We start from the raw sequence: 25617 nt of genomic DNA, 5'->3' as shown, positions 1-25617 counted from the left end.
ATGCATTACTTTTCAAGCCATTTGAGATCACAGAACGCCTAAATAATTGTACATCTTCATCAATGTCTATATTTATATTCATGAAAGATACATTTTAAGTTTGTTTATTAATATTTAAGGTATATGCATTTATATTTTGGCTATATTAGAACAATTAAAAATCTGTTTATCTTCATCAATATCTATATTTATATGCATGAAATCTAATTATTGCGGCCTATATTCATATTTAAGGTATCTGAAGCTACATTTTGGCTGCTTTTTTGGTTCAATGTTCACACAGAAGCAGAGAAGGAGGCTGTAGATTTACAGTACAGAAACGAGTGTTAGCAATCTTCTTCTTTCAGGTACAAAATCACAAGAAACGTAGCTGAGGATTAAAGATTCCCTCTAGACATTTTTAAGATGTATATAAAACACTGCACTTTGACTGATACTGTGTTTATGATATGTTTTTCCACAAAACATATCTATTATGTTGTTAAAACCCTTAAAATTACACCCAGTCCTTCCCCCTCATTAAAGAAGACCTGAATCTATGACAATAGATAGCGTGTAATGTGAAAGTGCTTGGTTGTACTAATGAATCCACAATAAAGTATCACCAAACTGCAGTTGTTCTTTAGCTCTAGGAACCATTTTAGTTCAATTTAGTGTTATGGTTATACAGTCCATATCCTTGCTGTCTGATTGAATCTCACTGCTCTGCACAACTTCTTTTCCAACCACAAGCAAGATTTATCACTAAAAAATCTTGATAAACCAACTTATTGCCACCTGCAGACACAAAAAGAAAGACAAATTTAGAGACTACAAATGGAGCATTTAGCAAGTAAAGACTCAAATATTTACCCCAGGATTTGGTGGCTAACAAACCAGAGGTAGAAAGAGAGAAGATATTGGTAAATAATATGAAATGATAAATGATAATATTGCACCATGACTACTGGATGTTTAAATAAACTCTTACATCTTCATAGGGTGATAATATGGGAATGTTTTACGGCTTGTTCTGCTGCCCCCAAGTGGCCAAAAAGAAACAAGGCAAATAATGCTGCTTTCATTAATTTCTAAAAGATGAACTGTGTGAATGGGTGACTTCTCATACAAGTGGTAGCCTCCATGTGTTATTCTTTATTCTGCTCAAAAAGGTACACCAGGTTTTATTGAAGTAGAGATGAAATCTAGTAAATTCAATTCTCCTTCATGGTCTTGTTGATCCAGTCCAGGTAGTTGCTGACTTTGGTATAGACTCCATATGTTCCCGGCGCTCCACAGTCAGCCCCCCAGCTGACAATCCCAGCAGCCCAGAAGCGTCCCTCATCCCTCACAGCGAGGGGGCTTCCACTGTCACCGTGGCAGGAGTCCTTACCGCCTTCAGGGACTCCAGCACAAAACGTGTTATTTGTCAGACTTGGGAAGTTGTAGTTGTCCGTTGCCTTCTTCAGTTTTTCAACTGCACTTCTGCACATCTCTTGCTCCACCACAAGGAGGTGCACATACTTCAGCTTATTTGCTGAAATCAGCTGTTCGCCTGCAAGGCCAAAGCCTGACACCAGTCTGAAAAAAAGGGGCAGAGACAGTGATGGTAACCTCAATAGAAAGAAACTAATCAGAAACTGAGAAGCTGCGCAAGATTCACATTTTGGCACAAAAGGAGAGAAAGCAAAAGATGAGCAAAATGCAAGATAAAATGATTAAGTTCAGAAAAATAGCTTTAAAGTATTGAATTATACAGGACTATGAAATGAGAAATCTCAGTTGTTTCTTTACCCTATCATGTCAGTGACGTATGTTGCACCCTCTGCTGGCAAACAGATTGGCATAATGGATGAGTTGAATGTGATTGGGTCTTGCAGTTTGATCAAGGCGATGTCATTGTTGAAGTCTAAGAAGTTAGGATTGTTGTATTCCGGGTGAATATGGATTGAAGCAGCCAACACAGGAGAGCTTTGCAGGTTGGTAACATCAGTGAGTCCTATGTATATCTGCAAATCAACAGAATAGGAGGAAATAAATGTCAAGTCAAAAGAATGGTGACAATGGGCATGTGGATAACAGCTAGAGCAGCCCACTTACCCGTAAAGACTCATTTGATACTACATTTCCATTATATGTTAGGGCATGAGCTGCAGTCATAATCCAGCGGTCTGCAATCACCGTGCCTCCGGCTCTATGTCCATCTATACTCAGGAGCACATGCCAGGGGATGGTATTCACTGCTTCACTGCTTCCAACGGTCCTCTGATAGGTAGAGATGAGTTTCGTGGGCTGGCCACAGACTGGATGAGGCAGACATAAATCAAATTCACACAGACACACACTTAATGTTTTAATTAAAGCATCCTAGTTTAGGCATCACAGAGTTTCAGTACCAGGTATACATGTTGGAGTCGTGTTGGAGACATCGGTGTGGTTAGATCTCCACTTTCCGTCTGCTTTACAGGTGAAAACTAAAGACCAGGGGGAACAAGATAATTTATTATTTATTTTTACTCAAGGTTTATCAGAAAAAAAGAAAATAATTATTTTTTTGGAATAATATATGGAAATTTCTCACCATCTACACCCTTAGGGAGAGAGTAAAATGGTTCATTACAGTGATACTGAACAACAGAACGGTACTGATTCTGAAAGCCAGTCAGGAACGTCACCCCTCCGTTCAGCAAAGGTTTGGGTTCTCCACAATCAATAACTGGAGAAAAACAAAACAAAGGCATACTAATATTTTACTGGTGACTCGGGAAGTGTATTTGATTTTGGTGATTTTTTCTTTACTTAAGATGATATGGGCTAAAAACAGACGTAGTTGTAGGAGAGTAGCTATAAGTACATCATGTAGGTTCAAGACTATCAGAAAGCAGTGTGAATTAAAAACAGACATACTCTGGCACTCTGGCAGAGGGAGGTGCCACTGCCCGTCACTTTGACACATGGCTGAGAATGTCTTGAGCTCTCGACCATTCTGTAAAATATAGTGGATATATATATTGGACAAATTTTGACTGCTTCACACATTGAAACAAGTAAACAAAAAAGAAAATATCTTATCGTGAAAGAAAGAAATATCAAACCATCATCAGCCTGTGTCCTGGCTTACAGGTTACAAAGATGTTGTATCTGAAGAAATATTCAGTCAAGACAGGAGTCACTCTGCCTTTAGCCACATTTCCAGGAAATGGACATTTGACTTCTGGAAGGGACATGATACCCAAACATTAAACACGTATCTACAGTTGTGCAACTGTTTCCGTCCATCAAATAAAAGTCTCTCCCTTCGTCCCTCACCGTTTGTGCTATAGTCGAACCTCCAGCCGAGACTCAGGCCTTCATTGTCAGTGTGGTAGTCCAGTCTGACAGTGCTGGAATTTGTAGCTATCAGACCTGGACTTTTTGCACCACACAGCTTCATGGGCTCTCTGTCTGGGATGGTCACCTTTGTGGGAAGGAGTGGCAAAAAGTTAATCTATATACAGTGAGGGACATCAGAGTCAGCCTCTTTTTATTGTCATTTGTTGTAGGGAAGCCCTTTGCCATTACCTGCAGCCAGTGATGTAGACACCTGGGACCTTGCTGAGTGTCCACACTCTCTATGTGGAAGTTGTCGGTGAAGTTTAGAGTGACAATGAATCTGGGCTCCACAGAGATGATGTACTTGCAGGACAGAAAAGGAGGTGAAGGGTCAGGGTACCCAGGACTGGACAGACGTCCCTCACGCTTATCAAATATACAACCACCACAGGAGGCTGGACACAGGGTAAAAGCAAGTGTTATTGTTGCAAGAACAAGAGAGTCAGTTTATCTCAAAATTATACGTCTTTTTTCCGCTGACTCAGCAGCACTAATGCTATTCTGTAACTACTGAGCTTCACAGGATGACGGTGTACACAAAGATGCATGCATTTACTGTTCACAGTACTCACACAAACATGTATGCTGGTCCAAATGAAGTTTATAACCATTGTGGCAGGAGCAGTAGTAAGACCCAGGGGTGTTGATGCAGATCTGAGAACAGAGTGGACCAGAGCCATCTCCAGGGTCCTGTTCTGAACACTCATCTATGTCTGATAATGAAAAGATCATTGAAGGAAAAACCTAACTAAAAAGTTGAATGTGGGTTATTTCTCAACATTTACATTATTACCGCTATTACCTCATTACTATGTTTACTGATGTTAATCATTGTGACCAAAATCCCTGGAAAAGCACAATGCTAATTATGTTTAAAGGTGGAATTTCTCTCACATGTGTGGGGACATAATGCACTGTAGATGCAGAGTGTAGAAGATTGAAGTGACCAGCTCTACCTATTGCCTTGTAGGTAGCAGAGAAGCCAATGTGCTGTTGGAGCTCTGCGGTGGAGTCACTTGTTTGGAATATTAGAGTCAGTCTGTTGTCTTGTGAAAAGATCGACTGTTTGCCTGGATTCTCCTGACCGCAAAACTTCCCCAGGACCTTCTGATCATGGACAACCTGAAATGTGTAAAGAGAAAAAAATAATAATTTTTTTGCTGAACATATTGGCTATAAGTGACAATAATGAATAATGCTTAAGTTTAGTATTTAGATAAAGCTTAACTTCTGTGACAGTAGCACAAGTGGAGAACAGTCATAAAGTCAGCAAAGTGACTCAGTGTTTTACAACAATATTTACCTCGATGACATTAGCTAGCATTAGTCGCCGTAAGTTTTTGGTTATAACAGACCAAATAAAGCCATAGCAACAGAACCACTGAGTGTATTGAATTGGATAATGGTGTGTTTTATTGTTTAAGACTTTAAACTCCACTGGGAGGAGCTGGAAAACATTGCTGGGGAGAGGGATGCTTGGATTACCTTGCTTTGTCTGCTGCCACTGCGACTCTACCTGCATAAGTGTCAGAAAACGAATGGATGGATAGATGGAAAAAGTGATGCCCCGGACCACAGTCCATGCAGGTCGTCAATATTCAAGTCAAAGTTTAATAATGAATATTAGACTAAAAATTGGGTTCTGGACTTGAATACAAAAACACTGATCTATTTTTTTTAAATATTGTATGATATGGCTCTGACCGTCAGAGAGTCTTGATAGCAGCCCATAGAAGGTTTAATATCCAGGTGTGTAAGAGACAGCTCGATCTGGTATCCTTCAGGAACGCAGAGATCCCATTCCTTTTGCAGGTTGGGAAGGTAAGGCTGTGGATACTGAGGGGACTGGACCTTCCCATGCATTACCGTCTCAGTACTGGCCAGCTGCCAGCACTCGCTCGCTGACAAACACAGACACCTGGAATTGTGCATGAACACAGAGTTGGAACTAAGGTGCTTGTCCAAAGTTGATGCAAACAGAAAAAGAACAAACAGAGTGACACAATTTTTACCTTTTGCAATCACAGACTATTGCTTGATTTTTCTAAATGGTACGTAGCAACTGACTAAAAACTGACCATTAGTAGTTTACCTCAAAAGACTGCCCATGGTTTCACACTTACAGTATGTATATACTGTACTTTTATTTTCAAGATAAAAAATCATGGAAAAGAAAGCTTCATGCAACATGAAGGTTGTAAAAAAAAAACAAAATCAAGCTTACCATAGAACGTAAGTCCATCCCATGTCTGCAGTAAGTTTATTTCAGTGTGACTGCAGCTGTAGGCAAAATGTCTCGTGCACAAATGGACCAATGTCACACAGGCTGTGGTTTGTAGTATTTGTAATGGAATTTAACCTCCAGGGTTTGTTTGTCTTGGCAAAAAGAAATGCAAGTATGAACTGAAGAGGAACAGGGGCAGTAATGGCTCATTTAGTTTGACAAGCTGAACTTGAAGTATTTGGAGTAAAAGACTGTGTGTACAGTAAAAAGTTGTAGTATGAGCACAGTGTACAGTACAATGAGGACCCAAAAAAGTCAGAGGAAGGAGACTCTGCTGTCTTTGTGAGTTCATGGAGAGAGATTAAGTAACTAGTGCTCAGAGCACATAGGAGCCACAGTAACTAACAACAATGTACAGTACAATAGTGGTATGTTCCATAGTGCAAGGTGTTACAGTGACTCACAAATACCAAGTTGATAAGAGGGAGATGAAGCAGATACAAATCATCTTTATAGAGAGATCTGTGACTAATCTAAAATACATGCATGAAAAGTCATTATGTAAATTCATATTACGTCACTTAATTCCAAAAATGCTTTTGTGTGCTTAAGTCGGCTAGTTGCACAGCTTAAGTTGTGCAATACTTGAAAACTAATATTCAAAATGTATTGGTGATTTTGTATGTTTGTATTTTACCTTTTATATGGCTTTTGGGTGAGGTTTTCACACCAGCCATTACAAGTTTCTACCACACCCCGACAAATACTTCCATTTTTCCTTCTTGTGTTTTGTACTTGCGTATGCGAAACAGAGAAATTAAGTAAAATAACAGCTGAGAACACAAAAGCACCACCGCAGTTTCACTATGACAAATGGCTCATTGCATTAAATGTTTCATTAATCCCATCAATAATGTACAAGAGCTGTACAGCAATTAACATGTTAAAATCTAATAGTGAACTCTTGAGGTACACCAGTGGCTGTAAGGCCAAATTCGTTCATGGGAATTTTAGGAACTAGGATAAACCACTGGGGCCACATATTTGCCCAGTATTTGGTGGAGAGCACACCAGAGCTAGAGAGTAAATACACAAACACAACTCCAGATGAATGCCATAGCACCATATCTGCACGTAAATAAACTGTTTGCTAATGTTGGAGACTTTTATAAGGTGGAAATATCACTGTTGTGTTTGCAGCTTGTTCTGCTGCCTCAAAGTGGCCCAACAAAGACAAATAATGCTGCCTTCTTTCATTTCTAAAGCATGAAGTGTGCAGCCAAATGACTTCTGATGCAAGTGGTAGCCTACTATTTGTGACAGTTGGCTGTGGGGTTATTGATAGGCACACTGTTATGCTCTATTGTGCAAAAAGAAGAATTTACTTATGACGTACTTGCTCTAGATTTTTGGATAATTTCATTGTAACACAAATGCAAAAAATGCTTCAAAACAGACTATTTGGTTTGATCAACCTGTTTACCTGAAGCTCAAGTGCTATAGCTTATGCTACGCCTTTGTCTTTATATTGTAAATTGGTTAAGGATGGACTATATGAGCCAAGTTAGTCTTCCTCATTTTTTTTTTATTTTGCCATGCTTGTCCCTGGTTTGTTCAGTACACCAGGTTTTATTAACCTAACTTAAAAATTAAATATAGTAAATTCAGTTCTCCTTCATGGTCTTGTTGATCCAGTCCAGGTAGTTGCTGACTTTGGTATAGACTCCATATGTTCCCGGCTCTCCACAGTCAGCCCCCCAGCTGACAATCCCAGCAGCCCAGAAGCGTCCGCCATCCCTCAGAGCGAGGGGGCTTCCACTGTCACCTTGGCAGGAGTCCTTCCCTCCTTCAGGGACTCCAGCACAAAACATGTTATTTGTCAAACTTGGGAAGTTAGACCTCATCTTCTTCAGTTTATCGACTGAACTGCTGCATGTCTCCTGGTCCACCACAGGAAGCTCCACGTACCTCAATCTGTTTGTTAAAAGTCGTCGTTTGCCAGATTCGGTAAGGCCAAAGCCTGACACCAGTCTGACAAAAAATGTAGACAGTTATAAGAAACTCTGTAGTAAAAAGCAAATCAGCAAATCTGTCTAGAAGCAGGAATAAACTTAAATGTTGGAACAACAAAATGAAATACATGAATATGCAAAATGAATTGTCTTTCTAAGAAAATTATTGGCATCATGGAAAATGAATTATACAGCAATATGAAATGAAATCTAGGTGTTGTTTCTTTACCCCATTATGCCAGTGATGTATGTGGCACCCTCTGCTGGCAAACAGATTGGCATAATGGATGAGTTGAATGTGATTGGGTCTTGCAGTTTGATCAAGGCGATGTCATTGTTGAAGTCTAAGAAGTTGGGGTTGTTGTACTCAGGGTGAATATGGATTGAAGCAGCCAACACAAGAGAGTTATACAGGTTTTTAACATCAGTGTGTCCCATGTAAACCTGCAAATCAACAGCATTGGAGGAAATAAATGTCACATGGAGGCGATGGGCATGTGGATAACAGCTAGAGCAGCCCACTTACCCGTAAAACCTTGGGTGATACTGGTTTTCCTTCCCGTGTTAAATCAGTAGCTGCAGCCATAATCCAGCGGTCTGCTATCACCATGCCTCCTGCTCTCAGTCCATCTACACTGAGTAGCACTTGCCAGGGGATGGTATTTTCTGGAGCTTCTCTGCCTCCAATGATCCTCTGATAGGTAGAGATGAGGTTTGTGGGCTGGCCACAGACTGGATGAGACAGACATGAATTCAGTTCCCACAGACACAGGCTTCATGGTTTAATTAAAGCATCCTAGACTAAGTATCAGAGAGGAGGTACCAGGTATACACGTTGGAGTGTCATTGTTGTGTTTGGATCTCCACTTTCCGTCTGCATCGCAGGAGAAACTAACTGGAGACAAGAGGGAACATATATCAAAACGCACATTTTTATGAACAATATTTTTTGGAAAAGTCTATGTAAGAATCTCACCATTTGCACCCCCAGGGAGAGAGTAAAACGGTTCATTACAGTGGTACTGAACAACGGAGCGGTACTCATTCTGAAAGGTCACCCCTCCATTCAGTAAAGGCTGAGGTTCTCCACAATTCATTACTGGAGAAGAACAAAACAAGGACATAATCAGATTTGACTTGTGACACAGGATCTGTGTTTGACTGTAGTTATTGTTCTTTGTTTGTCCTGAAATAATAATTTTGGCTCAAAACAGACATACTCCGGCATTCTGGCAGAGGGAGGTGCCACTGTCCATCTCTTTGACACTTGGCTGAGAATTTCTGGATCTCTTGACCGTCCTACAAAAGTAAGTGGTGTGTTTGAATTCAATATATTAGAAAAATGTTAATATCAACTTCCCACATTGAAACAAATAGACAGAAAATGATATTAAGCAATGTCTTTTTTCTTTGTCCTAACAAATGGACAGTGAAAGAAAGAAAACATCAAACCATCATCAGCCTGTATCCTTGGTCACAGGACACGTAAATGTAATCTCTGAAGAAATATTCAGTCAAGACAGGAGTCACTCTGCCTTTAGCCACATTTCCAGGAAATGGACATTTGACTTCTGGAAGGGACATGATACCCAAACATTAAACACGTATCTACAGTTGTGCAACTGTTTCCGTCCATCAAATAAAAGTCCCTCAAGTCCCTTCGTCCCTCACCGTTTGTGCTATAGTCGAGCCTCCAGCCGAGACTCAGGCCTTCATTGTCAGTGTGGTAGTCCAGTCTGACAGTGCTGGAATTTGTAGCTATCAGACCTGGACTTTTTGCACCACACAGCTTCATGGGCTCTCTGTCTGGGATGGTCACCTTTGTGGGAAGGAGTGGTAAAAAGTTAATTTATATACAGTGAGGGACATCAGAGTCAGCCTCTTTTTATTGTCATTTGTTGTAGGGAAGCCCTTTGCCATTACCTGCAGCCAGTGATGTAGACACCTGGGACCTTGCTGAGTTCCCACACTCTCTATGTGGAAGTTGTCGGTGAAGTTTAGAGTGACAGTGAATCTGGGCTCCACAGAAATGATGTACTTGCAGGACAGAAAAGGAGGTGAAGGGTCAGGGTACCCAGGACTGGACAGGCGTCCCTCACGCTTATCAAATATACAAGCATCACAGGACACTGGACAGAGGGTAAAAGCAAGTGTTATTGTTGCAAGAACAAGAGATTAAACGCTTCACCTCAAAATAACGCTATTCTGCATTAATGCTATTCTGTAACTACTGAGCTTCACAGGGAGACGTTGCTTACAAAGACGAATGCATTTACTGTTCACAGTACTCACACAAACATGTGCGCTGGTCTGAATGAAGTTTGTAACCATTGTGGCAGGAGCAGTAGTAAGACCCAGGGGTGTTGATGCAGATCTGAGAGCAGAGTGGACCAGAATCATCTCCAGGGTCCTGTTTTGAACACTCATCCACATCTGAAAATGAAGAAGGGGATTACAGGGAAAACATAGCCCTGATTAGTTGTCTCCATTCACATATCAACAGCTGGCTTTGGGTCAAATCTCATCTTTGACAGGTGGATTTGCATCAGGGCTATGAGACGAGTGTCGACAGATGAGATCTGTACTTGTTTTTTAATTTGCTGAGATGTGAGAATCCCCTCTCAGGTGCTGTGCTGCTCAAAGGCAATGTAAGAGATCATTTGACCACCTTGTTAATGTTGGAGTAACAGTCTGGATTGCTTGTATTTCCTATTTTGGCCAAGTCATACACAGAGGACACTGCCAAGCGTTTTCCTGCTTGCTGTTAGCACATCCGTTTTCTCACAGTCCGTCTCATATTTCTGAAGAATGGTGCACATCGATGTGTTGCCAAAATGGCATTTCCTGAGGCCAAGTTGAAGGATCAAAAACTGAAAAATGATCACATGAATGACTCATATCTGATTTTAAATTCTTCAGTTAATCCCCAGGGTAAATTGTTCCCTCTCAGCATAAGCATTAGAAACTGTGTGTACCCAGTGGCCGCATGGTAGGCAAAGGCATGTTTGCAAACAACTGAGATTATGTGTTTCTAATTGTAATTTGTACTTCTGTGCCAGTTATGTGCACCCCTGGTTACAACATCATCTTGGAGCTGCTCCATAGACTCTTAATGACTGAACAAATCCTGGGACAAAATGACAAGTCATGACGAACTCACTACAATACTGGTTCTGACACTCTCATCTCCATCTTAGAGAGATATTGTTATTATTTATGATTGTTAATTTTACTGTGTAAATATGTTTTATAGTGGAATTTCTTTTGCAGGGTTGGCGTATATAATGCTTTGCAGTGGGGAGGGAAGTGACCTGAAAAGCTCTACCTATTGCCTTGTAGGTAGCAGCGAAGCCAATGTGCTGTTGGAGCTCTGCGATGGAATCGCTTGTTTGGAATATGAGAGTCAGGCTGTTGCCTTGAGAAAGGATCGACTCTTTGCCTGGGTGATCGTTTGAATTCTCCTGACCACAAAACTTCCCCAAGACCTTCTGATCATGGAGAACCTGAAAAGTGCAAAGAGAAAAAAGGGACATTGCAAAACCAAAGATCACAACGAGGCACTCAAAGGTCAGTTACAGTGTTTTGCCCCTGGGCAAGGTGTGTGACATTTTTACTTCTGCTGAAGTTGTTTATCAGACAGACTGAGCACTGGCTCTAGATAGGGTTTTTCATGTTTTTACATTGCCCTAAGTTAGGTTCTCCTACATGCTTAGAAAGGGAGGGGTGAGGGGAGGGATACACATACTATGTGCTGCTAAATGCTACACATCAGTCCTGTAATGGAGCATTTGTTTCACTTTGTTGTACTTGGTAACAGAACACCTTTAGCCAACCACTCTTAGTGAAGAGAGGAGCAGAGTTAACTGACAACGACCTGGTGATGAGTTGGATCAGATAGCAAGAGAGGCTGCCGGACAGAGCTGGTAAACCCAATCTCATCTGGCTTGGGAACTTGAAAACATTTGCTAGGAAGAGGGATGTTTGAGTTTTCTTGCTTAGCCTGCTGCCACTGACACCCATCCCCAGATCAGCAGCAGAAAAGGAATGAATGGAAGGTTGGATGGACAGATGAAAAAGGTGATGGGGCCCATGGTTCTAATTCCAGACCCCAGTTAATGTAGATCATCAATACTCAGATCAAAGTTAAATAATAAATATTTGACTAAAATTTGGGTTCTATACTTGAGTACAAAAAACATTGATCTGTTGCTTGGACCATTGTTTAATATTAGGTTTCCATATAATTCTGACCGTCAGAGAGTCTTGATAGCAGCCCAAAGACGCTTTAATATCCAGATGTGTTATAGACAGCTGGATCTGGTAGCCCTCAGGAATCCAGAGGTCCCATTGCTTCAGCAGGTTGGGAAGGTAAGGCTGTGGATACCGAGGGGACTGGACCTCCCAGTGTATTACAGGCTGAGAGTTGGGCAGGTGCCAGCACTCACTCGCTGACCAACACAGAAACCTGGAATTGTGCATAAACAGAGGGGTGGAAGTGAGGTGATAGTCCAAAGTTGATGCAAACAGAAAAAGAACAAAATGACACAGTAAGTTTTAACTTTTGCAGCCACGTTGTATTGCTTTACGTGTATATGGTACTTTGAGAAATTGATCACTTGCTCACTCGCTGCTGTCGTGTAGTTCCAAGTCTTCAATTTGAAGTTTGAAGATATAAATTAATGGAAAAGAAAAAAATCACTAAACGTGCATCATGAAGTTGTAAAAACTGACCAAGCTTACCATATAACACAGTAGGTCCATCCCATGTCTGCGATAAGTTTATCTCTGTTTCAGTTAAAATGTCTCATGCACAAATGACCCAGTAATGACACTCAGGCTGGGGTCTGTAGTATTTTGCAATGGAATTTAACCTCCAGGATTTGTTTATCTTGGCAAAAATAAATAAAGGTGTGCATTGTAAAAGAACAGGTTCAGTTATTGCTCAATATAATAAGTCTGACTAAAAGAACTAAAAGAATATGAGTGAAGCCCCAAAAAATTCAATAGAAGGAGACCCTACTGCCTTTGTCAGTTCATAAAGACAGTAACTAATACTCAGAGTACATAATAGACATTAAGAACAACAATATATAATAGTGTCATCAGCCATAGTTCAACGTGTTACAATGAACACTGAAGATAGAGTAGATGTAAAGCAAATTGGTTTTCTCTTTCCTTATTTTAATGTTTTTGTTTTTGTTTTTTATATTTTCACATCACACAGTGAATTACTGTAAATGTCCATTCTCCTGCATAGTCTGGTTGATCCAGTCCAGGTAGTTGGTGACTTTGGTATAGACTCTGTATGTTCCCTGCTGTCCACAGTCAACCCCCCAGCTGACAATCCCCGCAGCCCAGAATCGCCCGTCATCACTCAGAGCGAGGGGGCTTCCACTGTCGCCTAGACAGGAGTCCTTCCCGCCTTCAGGGACTCCAGCACAAAACATGTTATTTGTCAGACTTGGTACGTTGTTCCTTGTCTTCTTCAGCTTATTGACTGAATTTTGGCATGTCTCTTGGTCCACCACAGGGAGGTGCACATACTTCAGCTTCGTTGCAGTCCGTGGGGGGTAAATTTCCATAATGCCAAAGCCTGACATCAGTCTGAAAGTAGAAAAAACAAAAATGAGAAGAGGCAGCAATAGTAAAGTCAGCAAATCAGAGTCTGCTGTCAGGTAACTGCACAAGATTCACATGTTTGGACAAGAAGGAGAAAAGGGCTAAGATAGAATGATTGAAATTAATTAATATAATTTAAAATGGATTATATAGAATCATGAAAGTAAAATTTTCAGTTGTTTCTTTACCCCATTATGCCAGTGATGTATGTGGCACCCTCTGCTGGCAAACAGATTGGCATAACAGATGAGTTGAATGTGATTGGGTCTTGCAGTTTGATCAAGGCGATGTCATTGTTGAAGTTTAAGCCGTTGGGGTTGTTGTATTCAGGGTGAATATGGATTGAAGCAGCCAACACAGGAGAGTTATACAGGGTTTTAACATCAGTGTGTCCCATGTAAACCTGCAAATCAACAGCATTGGAGGAAATGTCAAGTCAAAAGCATGAAGGCAGTTGTCATGCAGAAAACATCTATAGCAGGCCACTTACCCGCACTCTTTCTTTTGATATTAATTTTCTGTTTTGTGTTAGGTCATGAGCCGCAGTCATGATCCAGCGGTCTGCAATCACCGTGCCTCCTGCTCTTATTCCAGCTATATTCACTAACACTTGCCAAGGGATGGTATTTTCTGGAGCTTCTCTGCCTCCAATGATCCTCTGATAGGTAGAGATGAGTTTCGTGGGCTGGCCACAGACTGGATGAGACAGACAAAAATTCAGTTCACACAGACTTCATGTTTTAATTAAAACACACATAGATTTGGAATGGCAGGGTGTATCAGTACCAGGTGTACATGTTGGGGTGACATTGTTGTGGGAGGATCTCCACTGTCTGTTTGCTTCACAGGTGAAACTAACTGAAGACAAGAGGAAGAAAATGGCATTTAGTTTTAGTTAAGATATAGAAAAAAAATTGTGTTAATTGTAATTTTGGAATTATATGTGTAAATATCTCACCATTTACACTCCCAGGGAGAGAGTAAAATGGTTCATTACAGTGATACTGAACAACAGAACGGTACTGATTCTGAAAGCCAGACAGGAACGTCACCCCTCCGTTCAGCAGAGGTTTGGGTTCTTCACAATCATTTACTGCAAAACAAGGACATTTAATGTATTGCCAGTGAAAAAAGCTTCAGATCGTCGGCTTGTATCTCTGGTCACAGGTCACATAGATATAATCTCTGTAGAAATGTTCAGTTAAGACTGGAGTCACTCTGCCTGAAGCTACACTACATTACATGACATTACATGGACATTTGACCTCTGGAAGGGACATGGTAACCAAATGATTATCGCAGATCAGACCATCTACCACGCAAAACATGATGTCTTTCTTCCATCATCCCTCACCGTTTGTGCTGTAGTCGAGCCTCCAGCCGAGACTCAGGCCTTCATCATCAGTGTGGTAGTCCAGTCTGACAGTGCTGGAATTTGTAGCTATCAGACCTGGACTCTTTCCACCACACAGCTTCATGGGCTCTCTGTCTGGGATGGTCACCTTTGTGGGGAGGAGTAGTAGAAAGTTTGTTGATATAAACTGAGGAATATCAGAATCAGCCTCTGCTAATTGTCATTTGTTGTAGGGAAGGCCTTTGCCATTACCTGCAGCCAGTGATGTAGACACTTGGGACCTTGCTGAGTGTCCACACTCTCTATGTGGAAGTTGTCGGTGAAGTTTAGAGTGACAGCGAATCTGGGCTCCACAGAGATGATGTACTTGCAGGACAGAAAAGGAGGTGAGGGGCGAGGGTACCGTGGACTAGATAGATGTCCCTCATGTTTTTGAAATATATCACCACCACAGGAGACTGGGCGTGGAGTAAAAGCAAGTGTTATTGTAGAAAGAAGAGATTCAGTCATTCACCTGAAAATGCACCAACATAACTACTGAGCTTCACACCATGACATACATTAAAGAACATGCAAAGATGCATTTACTGTTCACAGTACTCACACAAACATGTGCGCTGGTCCAAATGAAGTTTATAACCATTGTGGCAGGAGCAGTGGTAAGAACCAGGGGTGTTGATGCAGATCTGAGAGCAGAGTGGACCAGAGCCATCTCCAGGGCCATGTTTTGAACACTCATCTATGTCTGATAATGAGAAGATCATTAAAGGAAAAACCTAACTTAAAGTTGAATGTGGGTTATTTATCAACATTTACATTATTATTGCTATTACCTCATTACTATGTTTACTGATGTTAATCATTGTGACCAAAATCCCTGGAAAAGTTCAATGCTAATTATGTTTAAAGGTGGAATTTCTCTCACATGTGTGGGGACATAATGCACTGTAGATGCAGAGTGTAGAAGATTGAAGTGACCAGCTCTACCTATTGCCTTGTAGGTAGCAGAGAAGCCAATGTGCTGTTGGAGCTCTGCGGTGGAGTCACTTGTTTGGAATATTAGAGTCAGTCTGTTGTCTTGTGAAAAGATCGACTGTTTGCCTGGATTCTCCTGACCGCAAAACTTCCCCAAGACCTTCTGATCATGGACAACCTGAAATGTGTAAAGAGAAAAAAAAGAGATTTTTTTTTTTGCTGAACATATTGGCTGTAAGTGACAATAATGAATAATGCTTAAGTTTAGTATTTAGATAACGCTTAACTTCTGTGACAGTAGCACAAGTGGAGAACAGTCATAAAGTCAGCAAAGTGACTCAGTGTTTTACAACAATATTTACCTCGATGACATTAGCTAGCATCGCCGTAAGTTTTTGGTTATAACAGACCAAATAAAGCCATAGCAACAGAACCACTGAGTGTATTGAATTGGATAATGGTGTGTTTTATTGTTTAAGACTTTAAACTCCACTGGGAGGAGCTGGAAAACATTGCTGGGGAGAGGGATGCTTGGATTACCTTGCTTTGTCTGCTGCCACTGCGACTCTACCTGCATAAGTGTCAGAAAATGAATGGATGGATAGATGGAAAAAGTGATGCCCCGGACCGCAGTCCATGCAGGTCGTCAATATTAAAGTCAAAGTTTAATAATGAATATTAGACTAAAAATTGGGTTCTGGACTTGAATACAAAAACACTGATCTATTTTTTTTAAATATTGTATGATATGGCTCTGACCGTCAGAGAGTCTTGATAGCAGCCCATAGAAGGTTTAATATCCAGGTGTGTAAGAGACAGCTCGATCTGGTATCCTTCAGGAACGCAGAGATCCCATTCCTTTTGCAGGTTGGGAAGGTAAGGCTGTGGATACTGAGGGGACTGGACCTTCCCATGCATTACCGTCTCAGTACTGGCCAGCTGCCAGCACTCGCTCGCTGACAAACACAGACACCTGGAATTGTGCATGAACACAGAGTTGGAACTAAGGTGCTTGTCCAAAGTTGATGCAAACAGAAAAAGAACAAACAGAGTGACACAATTTTTACCTTTTGCAATCACAGACTGTTGCTTGATTTTTCTAAATGGTACGTGGCAACTGACTAAAAACTAACCATTAGTAGTTTACCTCAGCACACTTACAGTATGTACAGTATATACTGTACTTTTATTTTCATGATAAAAATTCATGGAAAAGAAAGCTTCATGAAAAATGAAGGTTGTAAAAAAAAATCAAGCTTACCATAGAACGTAAGTCCATCTCATATCTGCAGTAAGTTTATTTCAGTGTGACTGCAGCTGTAGGCAAAATGTCTCGTGCACAAATGGACCAATGTCACACAGGCTGTGGTTTGTAGTATTTGTAATGGAATTTAACCTCCAGGGTTTGTTTGTCTTGGCAAGAAGAAATGCAAGTATGAACTGAAGAGGAACAGGGGCAGTAATGGCTCATTTAGTTTGACAAGCTGAACTTGAAGTATTTGGAGTAAAAGACTGTGTGTACAGTAAAAAGTTGTAGTATGAGCACAGTGTACAGTACAATGAGGACCCAAAAAAGTCAGAGGAAGGAGAGTCTGCTGTCTTTGTGAGTTCATGGAGAGAGATTAAGTAACTAGTGCTCAGAGCACATAGGAGCCACAGTAACTAACAACAATGTACAGTACAATAGTGGTATGTTCCATAGTGCAAGGCAGTGGCGTCCTTAGGCCTATTTTTAAACTCCTCTCAAAAGTTCCTAACAGCAAATTATTTCTAACTAATCATAAATTAACTTAATTTACAAATTTTGTCGAAACAGTAAGAATTTCAAGATCTACAACTACCAAACTTAGACTATCAAGACTTCTCATCAAGCTTCAATATTCTCCATGCAGCAAACAATTTCCAAAAAAAAAACTGTAGCATACCAGCAATTGAAACATTAGCATACCACATACTGTTTCAAACCTTTGATACAATTTTTAAGTACGATTTTAGAAAAACTTGTTGATTAAATGATTTTATGACGTCAACAACCAGTCCTGAAATATATCAATCTGGTTTTGGAAAATATCACAGCACAGAGACAGAACTAGTGAAAACTGTCAATGACATCAGGTCAAACATGGACACAAAAATGTCGTCTGTCTTTGTGCTTTGAGATTTGAGTGCAGCGGTTCACACAGTAGATCATACCATTCTTTTAAATAGACTTTGAATTTAATTGGCATCTCTGGTACTGTTTTTAACGCGTTCAAATTGTATCTCACAGACAGGAAATTCTATGTCAGCATGGGTTCCCCAGGGGTCAATTTAAGGTCCAAACTTTTTTAACCTATACATGCTACCACTTGGACATGTCATCAGGAGGCACGGCATCAACTTCCACAGCTATGCAGATGATACACAACTTTCCATCCAGGTCTGTTTTAATACTCAAGTCCTCAACAAGTCCAAATGACCACTTTGAGTATTTGCCACACTCATCTGTTGCACTAAGATAAACCAACTTTGTCATTTTATATTAATGAATCAGGTGACTAGGTGCAACGTGCTTTGCGTATCACTGATGCATCTACATCCTGGAGGCCATAACATACTTAACTTGTCTGATTAATGCTAATATTCTAGGGCTTCTGAGCAAGTTGCATTTAGTTGTGTCGGTCACAGTGTGCAGTTTGCTTGACTTTGTTAAAACATTTTTGTGTAGACTTCCAACAAATGTCTGTCAATGGATGTTCACGAATTGCCCATTTGTGTATTTTGCATTTTGAGTTTTGTCTTTTGTCCTTCATTCATCTACATAGTACACAGCCGAACGAAATGGCGTTCCTCATGGGTCTTATTTGTGCCACTACACAAATAAGAATAATTAAAAAATAGTAATGTGTGACATTCAGTAGTATTGCTACTGCTGAAGTTGCTTATTTCAGTCATTTGTTTTTCAGCTTGGGTCTCTTTATTGTGCACCTTGCATTATTTTGTTTTATCTTATCAGCTCTGATTTAGATTAAGTATTTGTAGGGTGCAGCCCTCTCACATTGTATCAGTAAGGAGGACAAGACAAACACATGATAAGAACTGCCCTGCAATGATTTGTAGTTTGTGAAAAAAGTGATGCAGTTCCTGGTCCAAATTCAATACCTCAATTTGTACAGGTCATTAGTTGTAAAGTCAAAGTTAAGTAGTAAATATAAGACAACAATTCTGGTTTTGGACTTGAAAACACAAACATTGATCTATTGTTTGGAATATTGCAGCATATTTGCTTTCAATGTCGCTGTGACGGTCAAAGAGTCTTGATGGCAGCGTGAAGAAGCTTTGATATCCAGGTGTGTTAAAGACAGCTAGGTGTGGTAACCCTCAGGAACCCAGAGGTCCCATTTCTTCAGCAGGTTGGGAAGGTGGCTGGGGGATACGGAGGTGCTGGACCTCTCCATACATTACAGTCTCGCTGTATGGAATTGTGTCTCGCTGTATGGAATTGTGCATGAACACAGAGAGTTGGAACTGAGGCGCTTGTCCAAAGCAGATACAAACAGAAAAAGAACAAACACAGTCACTTTTTTTACTTTTGCAACCACATAATAGTGCTTTAGTTTTGCATATGATACTCCGATTAACTTCTAATCTGCCTCACACACTGCTTATAGACACTGCTGTAGTGTAGTTCCACACTAACAGTAAATATTTACTGCATTTTTTAAGGTAGAAATTCATAAAAAACAAAAAAATTATTAAAACACATGAAGGCGTGAGACCAAGTGTACCATATAACAGAGTAGCTCCATCTCATGTTTGTTATAAATTTATCCCAGGGTGACTGCAACTTTAGGCAAAATGTCTCATCCACAAATGGACCACTAATGTCAGACAGGCTGAGGTTTGTAGTATTTTGCGATGGAATTTAACCTCCAGGAATTGTTTGTCTTGGCGAAAATAAATGCAGGTATAGGTTGTAAAAGAAGAGGGATAATAATCGCTCAATATGTTTGACTAACACAACACAGTGTGTGTACAGTAAAAGGTTCTAGGGTAAGAGCACAGTGTACTGTGCAGGGAATGCCCAAAGAGGGGACGTGAAGTAACTAGTACTTGGAGTATATAATAAACACAGCAACCTCAGCCATAGCGCAAGGTGTGACAGAGACTGACAAATACCAAGTGTGTGAGAGGGACTTGAAGTGGATACTAATCCATTTATCATCTATACCAGAGATGTGTTTTATATGTGAGGTGCATGTATGAAAGGCACATGCAAGTCTGTATTATGTCACTTTATTCAAAAAATGCTTTTAGGAGATTTAAATACAATGCAGTGATTTTGCAATCAAAATTGCATTAATTCAATAATTTTAGGGAGTCTGGAAATGGTACTAATCATAATAAGCAGAAATTTGCAGTTGATCATTTTATACTCTGGATAATTATCTTTGATCCGCACCTTTTTAGTGACACAAATACATTGGCACTGCAGAAAGAGTATATTTAGAGCAACATGTGTGCTCTTTTTCCCTGTTTTATTGAATATGTTTTTGTTTTTGTTCACATCATGTTGTCATTGTCATAAATTTCAGTTCTCCTGCATAGTCTGGTTGATCCAGCCCAAGTAGTTGGTGACTTTGGTATAGACTCCATATGTTCCCTGCTGTCCACAGTCAACCCCCCAGCTGACAATCCCAGCAGCCCAGAACCGTCCGTCATCACTCAGGGTGAAGGGGCCTCCACTGTCGCCTTGGCAGGAGTCCTTCCCACCTTCAGGGACTCCGGCACAAAACATGTTATTTGTCAGACTTGGTACGTTGTTCCTTGTCTTCTTTGACAAAGTGATTGAACTCCTGCATATGTCATGTTGCACCACAGGGAGCTGTACGTACTTCAGCTTATTTGTTAGAATCCGTCGTTTATCAATTTCTGTGAGGCCAAAGCCTGACACCAGTCTGAAATAACAAAAAAAAATCAACAGTTATTGTGAACTCATTAGAAAAAGCAAATCAGACTCTCCTGTCTTTAAGATGGTAGGATGGAAACAGTGTAAAACGACTGAACTCAGTTCACTGAACCAAAAGCAAGTATATATAGCATAAAATTGATTATATTACATTGTGAAATGAAACCCAGCACTTGTTTCTTTACCCCATCATGCCAGTGGTGTATGTGGCACCCTCTGCTGGCAAACAGATTGGCATAACGGAGGAGTTGAACGTGATTGGGTCTTGCAGTTTGATCAAGGCGATGTCATTGTTGAAGTCTAAGAGGTTGGGGTTGTTGTATTCAGGGTGAATATGGACTGAGGCAGCCGACACAGGAGAGTTATACAGGGTTTTAACATCAGTGAGTCCCATGTATATCTGCAAATTAACAGCATTGGAGGAAATAAATGTCAAGTCAAAGGCATGGAGGCAATGGGCATGTGGATAACAGCGCGAGCAGCCCACTTACCCGAACAGCCTCGTTTGCAGCTGTACTTCCATCATGTTTTAGAACATGAGCTGCAGTCATAATCCAGCGGTCTGCAATCACCATGCCTCCGGCTCTTTGTCCGTCTATACTCAGTAGCACTTGCCAGGGGATGGTATTTTCTGGAGCTTCTCTGCCTCCAATGATCCTCTGATAGGCAGAGATGTGCTGTGTGGGCTGGCCACAGACTGAATAGGATACAAATGTATATGTACATGTAAAGTTTCACACAAGACATCAAGCTACAATTCAACAAAAGATTCTAGATGATGATGTGGATTAGCTAAAGCTAAATACCTGGAATACATGTTGGACTGTCAACAACATCATTGTTGGACCTCCACTTTCTGTCTGCTTCACAGGTGAAACTAACTGAAGAGCAGAGAGAGGGTAAAAGAACAATATAGCTTGATGTGGAAGGTGTGTCAGTACACTGTGACATCACCGGTGGGTGTGGTTACAGGAGCGACAGATCACACTTTTGAGCACACCTAATCATGATGCTTCAATGGCGGTTATGTTTTTCAGTTCGGTGTTTAGATTCTCTGTAGGCATCAGTAGCTTGGCATGTTTTAGCCCTTTTACTGCAAATCATATATACATTTCTGCACAGCTAACCATGTTGCTAATAGTGTGCTTTAAAAATGTGTTTCTGTAAAGGCTTTTTTAAATGTACCTTGGATTAAGTGTATTTCCATTGGTTTTCATCAATTACCGCACTATTGAAAATCTAGCAAACTCATAAATCTCACTTAAATTGTACATTCATCACATTAAACATGTGAATGCAGCTCACCATGATTGATTATACAACTCAAACACGTTTCAGGAGTCAGCTAATTGGAAACCAATGGCTGGTAGGAATGGTAGGAAAAATAAGTATCAGAAAAACAGTACATCATAGAACACTGTATGTAAATATCTCACCAGTTAAACCCCCAAAGAGAGAGTAAAATGGCTCATTGCAGTGATACTGAACGACAGAACGGAACTGATTCTGAAAGCCAGACAGGAACGTCACCCCCCCGTTCAGCAAAGGTTTGGGTTCTCCACAATCAATTACTGGAGAAAAACAAGAGCATATTAATATTTGTCAGTTGTGGTTGAAATAAACATGACTTTCCCTTAATTTTACGATTTTTGAGCTTAAAGGTAACATACTGTGGCATTCTGGCAGAGGAAGGTGCCACTGTCCATTGCTTTGGCACATGGTTGAGAAACTCTCAATCTCCTGCCCATCCTGAGGAAAGAGGAGAACTAATCACATATCAGCCCAGGATTTGTTTTTGTATCGCAAACAGTGACAAATTAACAAGTGCCCTTTGTTGATGTTATTTATTAGACAATATCAGTTTCATCCAACCATCATCAGCTTGTATCCTTGGTCACAGCGTGCAAAGATGTAGTCTCTGTAGAGATATTCGGTCAAGAAAGGCGTGACCCTGCCCTTAGCTATAGTCCCAGGAAATGGACACTTCACTCCTGGAAACACCATAGGCACACAGACATGAAACATCAGCTGCAGACCTGTAGTTATCCAATTAAAACTCACACTCGGGTTGGTAAGTGTATTTCACTGAGTGCCAAAATGTTTTGCCGATGGCACCTGTGACCTGGACGGGGCCAGTAATTGCAGTTTAATTGCTTATTGGCTTATTTCTAGTCTCAGTGCTCTCTCCCTCACGGTGTGTGCTGTAGTCCAGGCTCCAGCCGCTGCTCAGGCCGTCATCATCAGTGTGGTAGTCCAGCGTGACAGTGTTGGAGTTTGTGGTCATTAGACCTGGACTCTTTCCACCACACAGCTTCATGGGCTCTTGGCCTGGAATGGTTACCTTTTACAAGAGGAGGAGGACACAGCTCATTTATTTTATAGCATGTCTGTTTACTGCTCCATCTATTTTCAGTTATTTATATAAAAATATATAATGTGTGGAAGGAGTTTGTCATTACCTGCAACCAGTGATGGAGGCAGCTTGGGCCTTGCTGAGTGTCCACGCTCTCGATGTGGAAGTTGTCAGTGAAGTTAAGAGAGACAGTGAAGCCAGATCCTGCAGAAATGATGTACTGACAGGACACAGCATGAGGTGGGGGGTTAGGGTATCCTGGACTGAATAGGTGTCCCTCTGGCTCATCAAATATACCACCACTGCAGGATACTGGGAAATCAGAAAAGGAGGAAATCATTCAGGTTCACCCCCAAATGAAGAGTCAGTATTCATCCCTCAACTTTGCACAATACTCACACAAACAGGTGCGCTGGTCTGAGCGAAGCTCGTAGCCGTGGTGACAGGAGCAGAGGTATGAGCCAAGGGTGTTGAGGCAGATCTGAGAGCAGAGTGGTCCTGAGCCTTCTTCTGGTGCAGAACACTCATCTATGTCTGATAATAGAGAGAGAGACACTAAGTCAGTGGGAGGTGGACCAGTAGATGGAGTGAAGTGCCAGAAAAGCTGACAGAAGATGGACGACTGCTACCTGTTGCCTGGTACTGGGCAGAGAAGCCCACATTCTGGTGGCGCTCTGGGTTGTTGTCATCTGTCTGGAAAATGAGGGTGAGTCTGTTGCCTGGAGACAACATGGGGTGGTTGCCTGGGTGATTCCCATCAGCAGAATTCTCATTGCCACAAAACTTTCCCAGGACCTTATCATCATAGAGAACCTGAAGGATCATATAAGAGGTGAAATCTTAATCATGATGAGGAAAACATGCAAACGAGATGCAAATATAATACACAGCACAGCGCTCATCAGCAGCAGAGTCTGTTGTCACCTAACCTTGAGTCAAAGTTGCATCCCGTCCAGACTCGGTCTCAAGTCTCAAGTCCTCTCATTACTTAAAGGTACAATATCTCAGAATGTGAAGCAAAGTATGAATCACTTTGTGTTGCCAATGTGTGATCCAATGTAATGTAACTTAGAGAATTAGACCTTGCCTGACTTAGACTGATAAAGTGATTTGCCAACAGCAAGCTAGTTAGTGACATGGAGCTGACAGCACAAATAAAATATTGGAACATCACAGATGGTAGCGTTTTTCTAAATGTCACTGTAATTTATTTTCCATAGAGGTTTTTTGCATCTTTCGGTCATTGTTTGGTTTGGTTTTCCGTCCAAATAACCAAATAAAAATCTAAATTATTATAGGTTTAAGTCCTCTTCGAGACTAGTGTTTGCGCTTAACTAATCTAGTGCTGTTCTACTTTATTTCAGGTATTTTGCAGTACCCATCATCATACTGGGATACACCAAAGCACATCTTGGCAATAAGAGCGAAACATGAATAGGTGGGTATGTAGTGTGTGTTTCAGGTTAAGTTCAAGTCATCACTATTGAAGCGTCAGGTTGTCAAAACTGGCACTCAAATTATACTTCAGTTTAGAACTCAAACACCACAACACTGGTCTGTTATCATGTGTTGAAATGTGGCTCTGACTGTAAGGGCGTCGTAATGGCAGCCTGGAGAAGCTTCAATGTCCAGGTGTGTGAAGGTGAGTCGGATCTGGTAGCCCTCGGGCACGCTGAGGTCCCACTGCTCCAGCAGGTTCGGAGGGTAAGGCTGAGGATACTGGGGGGAATGGACCTCCCCATGCATTAGAGGCTCTGACTCAGGCAGCCGTCTGCACTCGCTCACTGACACATACAGAAACCTGGAAAGGTGCATGAACAGAGAGAGTTCGATCTGTTTATCAGTTTGAGTGTCTGAGCTGCTGGTCCAAAGTTGATGCAAACAGAAAAAGAGCAAACACAGTGACACAATCAGCACAGCTGTTGCAACCATATAATACTGACATGGCTTCACATATAGCATACTGGGACGGATCAGTCAACCTATAAAACACTGCTTGTCTGTAATATTTGTTGTACAGACGGTAGTACAAATGGTATGAGATGCAGCTCTAGTTATAGCAGATATACACATTGGATTTTGGACTGAAGCTAGAAATTCTGATTCATGACAAAAAGCTATTCAAGCACAGCATGCAAATCTGTTTAAAATCCAGTCTAAACTCACCAGATGATACAGAAGGTCCACCCCATCTTTGCATTAAATACTAAACCTGTGAGTGGACTGATCCGCTGTTGCAGGACCAAATGTCTCACAATCAAGTGAAACATTAATGCCACAAAGTGTGTCATTTCCAGTGTTTAGCAACTCGCTGCGTTAATGCCAGGAATATTCCTTGTTTGACTTGGCTTGTTTGACGAGCGCTTGCCTTTGAATTGTGGAGAAAACAGGGTCGATGCTAGAAATATTTTCTCTAAGACCGAGAATTAGGAAGATCTTGTGAACTAGACGCTGCCAGTGAAATGCAGGCTCATCTTATTGTTTCAGATTACTATCTACTGAGAATAGCTTCATAAAGAACAAGCCTGGTTGTGTTTGCGAACAGCTCTGAAGTTGTATCCCAGTATTTCAAACTGTGGCTCATTCACCCATGAACCTCATGTTACCACCAGAGGGGGCTGTTAGATGTTTTTCAGCATCCTCAGACACAAGCTATTCCCTTTCTCTTGAGACCAGGCCAACATGTTGGCAAAACATTCAGATGTCATAACATTGGATGAAGCAGCTGATCAAGCCTGTTGAGTGTGAACAAATTGTACATTGTCAGAGAAACACAGTGCA

At 41.0% G+C, this 25617-nt stretch overlaps 2 protein-coding genes across 2 annotated transcripts; both read right to left on the bottom strand.

Annotated features, from left to right (window-relative positions):
• Window positions 1-1193: 1193 nt before the first annotated feature.
• Window positions 1194-5598, bottom strand: LOC121610051 (complement C1r subcomponent-like). Its single transcript, XM_041941953.1, has 13 exons — window positions 5576-5598; window positions 5056-5269; window positions 4308-4473; window positions 3924-4064; window positions 3541-3746; window positions 3289-3436; window positions 3075-3193; window positions 2887-2965; window positions 2561-2695; window positions 2376-2453; window positions 2080-2282; window positions 1774-1988; window positions 1194-1560 (listed from the first exon to the last, which is right to left on the bottom strand). The coding sequence occupies exons 1-13, from the start codon at window positions 5596-5598 to the stop codon at window positions 1194-1196; spliced, it is 2094 nt and encodes a 697-aa protein (XP_041797887.1).
• A 1641-nt stretch (window positions 5599-7239) lies between these two features.
• On the bottom strand, window positions 7240-24582 carry LOC121610282. The gene is made up of 27 exons (XM_041942317.1): window positions 24424-24582; window positions 23466-23649; window positions 23236-23370; window positions 22943-23148; window positions 22677-22824; window positions 22356-22474; window positions 22154-22232; window positions 20975-21180; window positions 20669-20883; window positions 16295-16508; window positions 14813-14926; window positions 14561-14708; window positions 13697-13902; window positions 13395-13609; window positions 12820-13191; window positions 11839-12052; window positions 10913-11090; window positions 9880-10020; window positions 9511-9716; window positions 9259-9406; window positions 9040-9158; window positions 8808-8886; window positions 8564-8686; window positions 8411-8482; window positions 8114-8319; window positions 7817-8031; window positions 7240-7606 (listed from the first exon to the last, which is right to left on the bottom strand). The coding sequence occupies exons 1-27, from the start codon at window positions 24580-24582 to the stop codon at window positions 7240-7242; spliced, it is 4788 nt and encodes a 1595-aa protein (XP_041798251.1).
• Window positions 24583-25617: the final 1035 nt, after the last annotated feature.

Source organism: Chelmon rostratus, chromosome 8, assembly GCF_017976325.1.
Source record: "Chelmon rostratus isolate fCheRos1 chromosome 8, fCheRos1.pri, whole genome shotgun sequence".
NCBI classification, from domain to species: Eukaryota; Metazoa; Chordata; class Actinopteri; order Chaetodontiformes; family Chaetodontidae; genus Chelmon; species Chelmon rostratus.
This window is presented reverse-complemented; position numbering and strand designations above follow the sequence as displayed.

Excerpts from the sequence above, each read along its gene's own strand:
- LOC121610282 (XM_041942317.1), bottom strand. The coding sequence starts at position 24,582 with ATGCATGGGGAGGTCCATTCCCCCCAGTATCCTCAGCCTTACCCTCCG. Across the intron at positions 8,887-9,039 it reads AAGGATACAGGCTGATGATG|GACGGTCAAGAGATCCAGAA; the intron begins GTTTGATGTTTT and ends TTACTTTTGTAG. Across the intron at positions 8,032-8,113 it reads TATCACCCAAGGTTTTACGG|GTTTACATGGGACACACTGA; the intron begins GTAAGTGGGCTG and ends GTTGATTTGCAG.
- LOC121610051 (XM_041941953.1), bottom strand. The coding sequence starts at position 5,598 with ATGGGATGGACTTACGTTCTATG. Across the intron at positions 3,437-3,540 it reads GTCTACATCACTGGCTGCAG|GTGACCATCCCAGACAGAGA; the intron begins GTAATGGCAAAG and ends CTTCCCACAAAG. Across the intron at positions 2,966-3,074 it reads CAGGACACAGGCTGATGATG|AATGGTCGAGAGCTCAAGAC; the intron begins GTTTGATATTTC and ends TATATTTTACAG.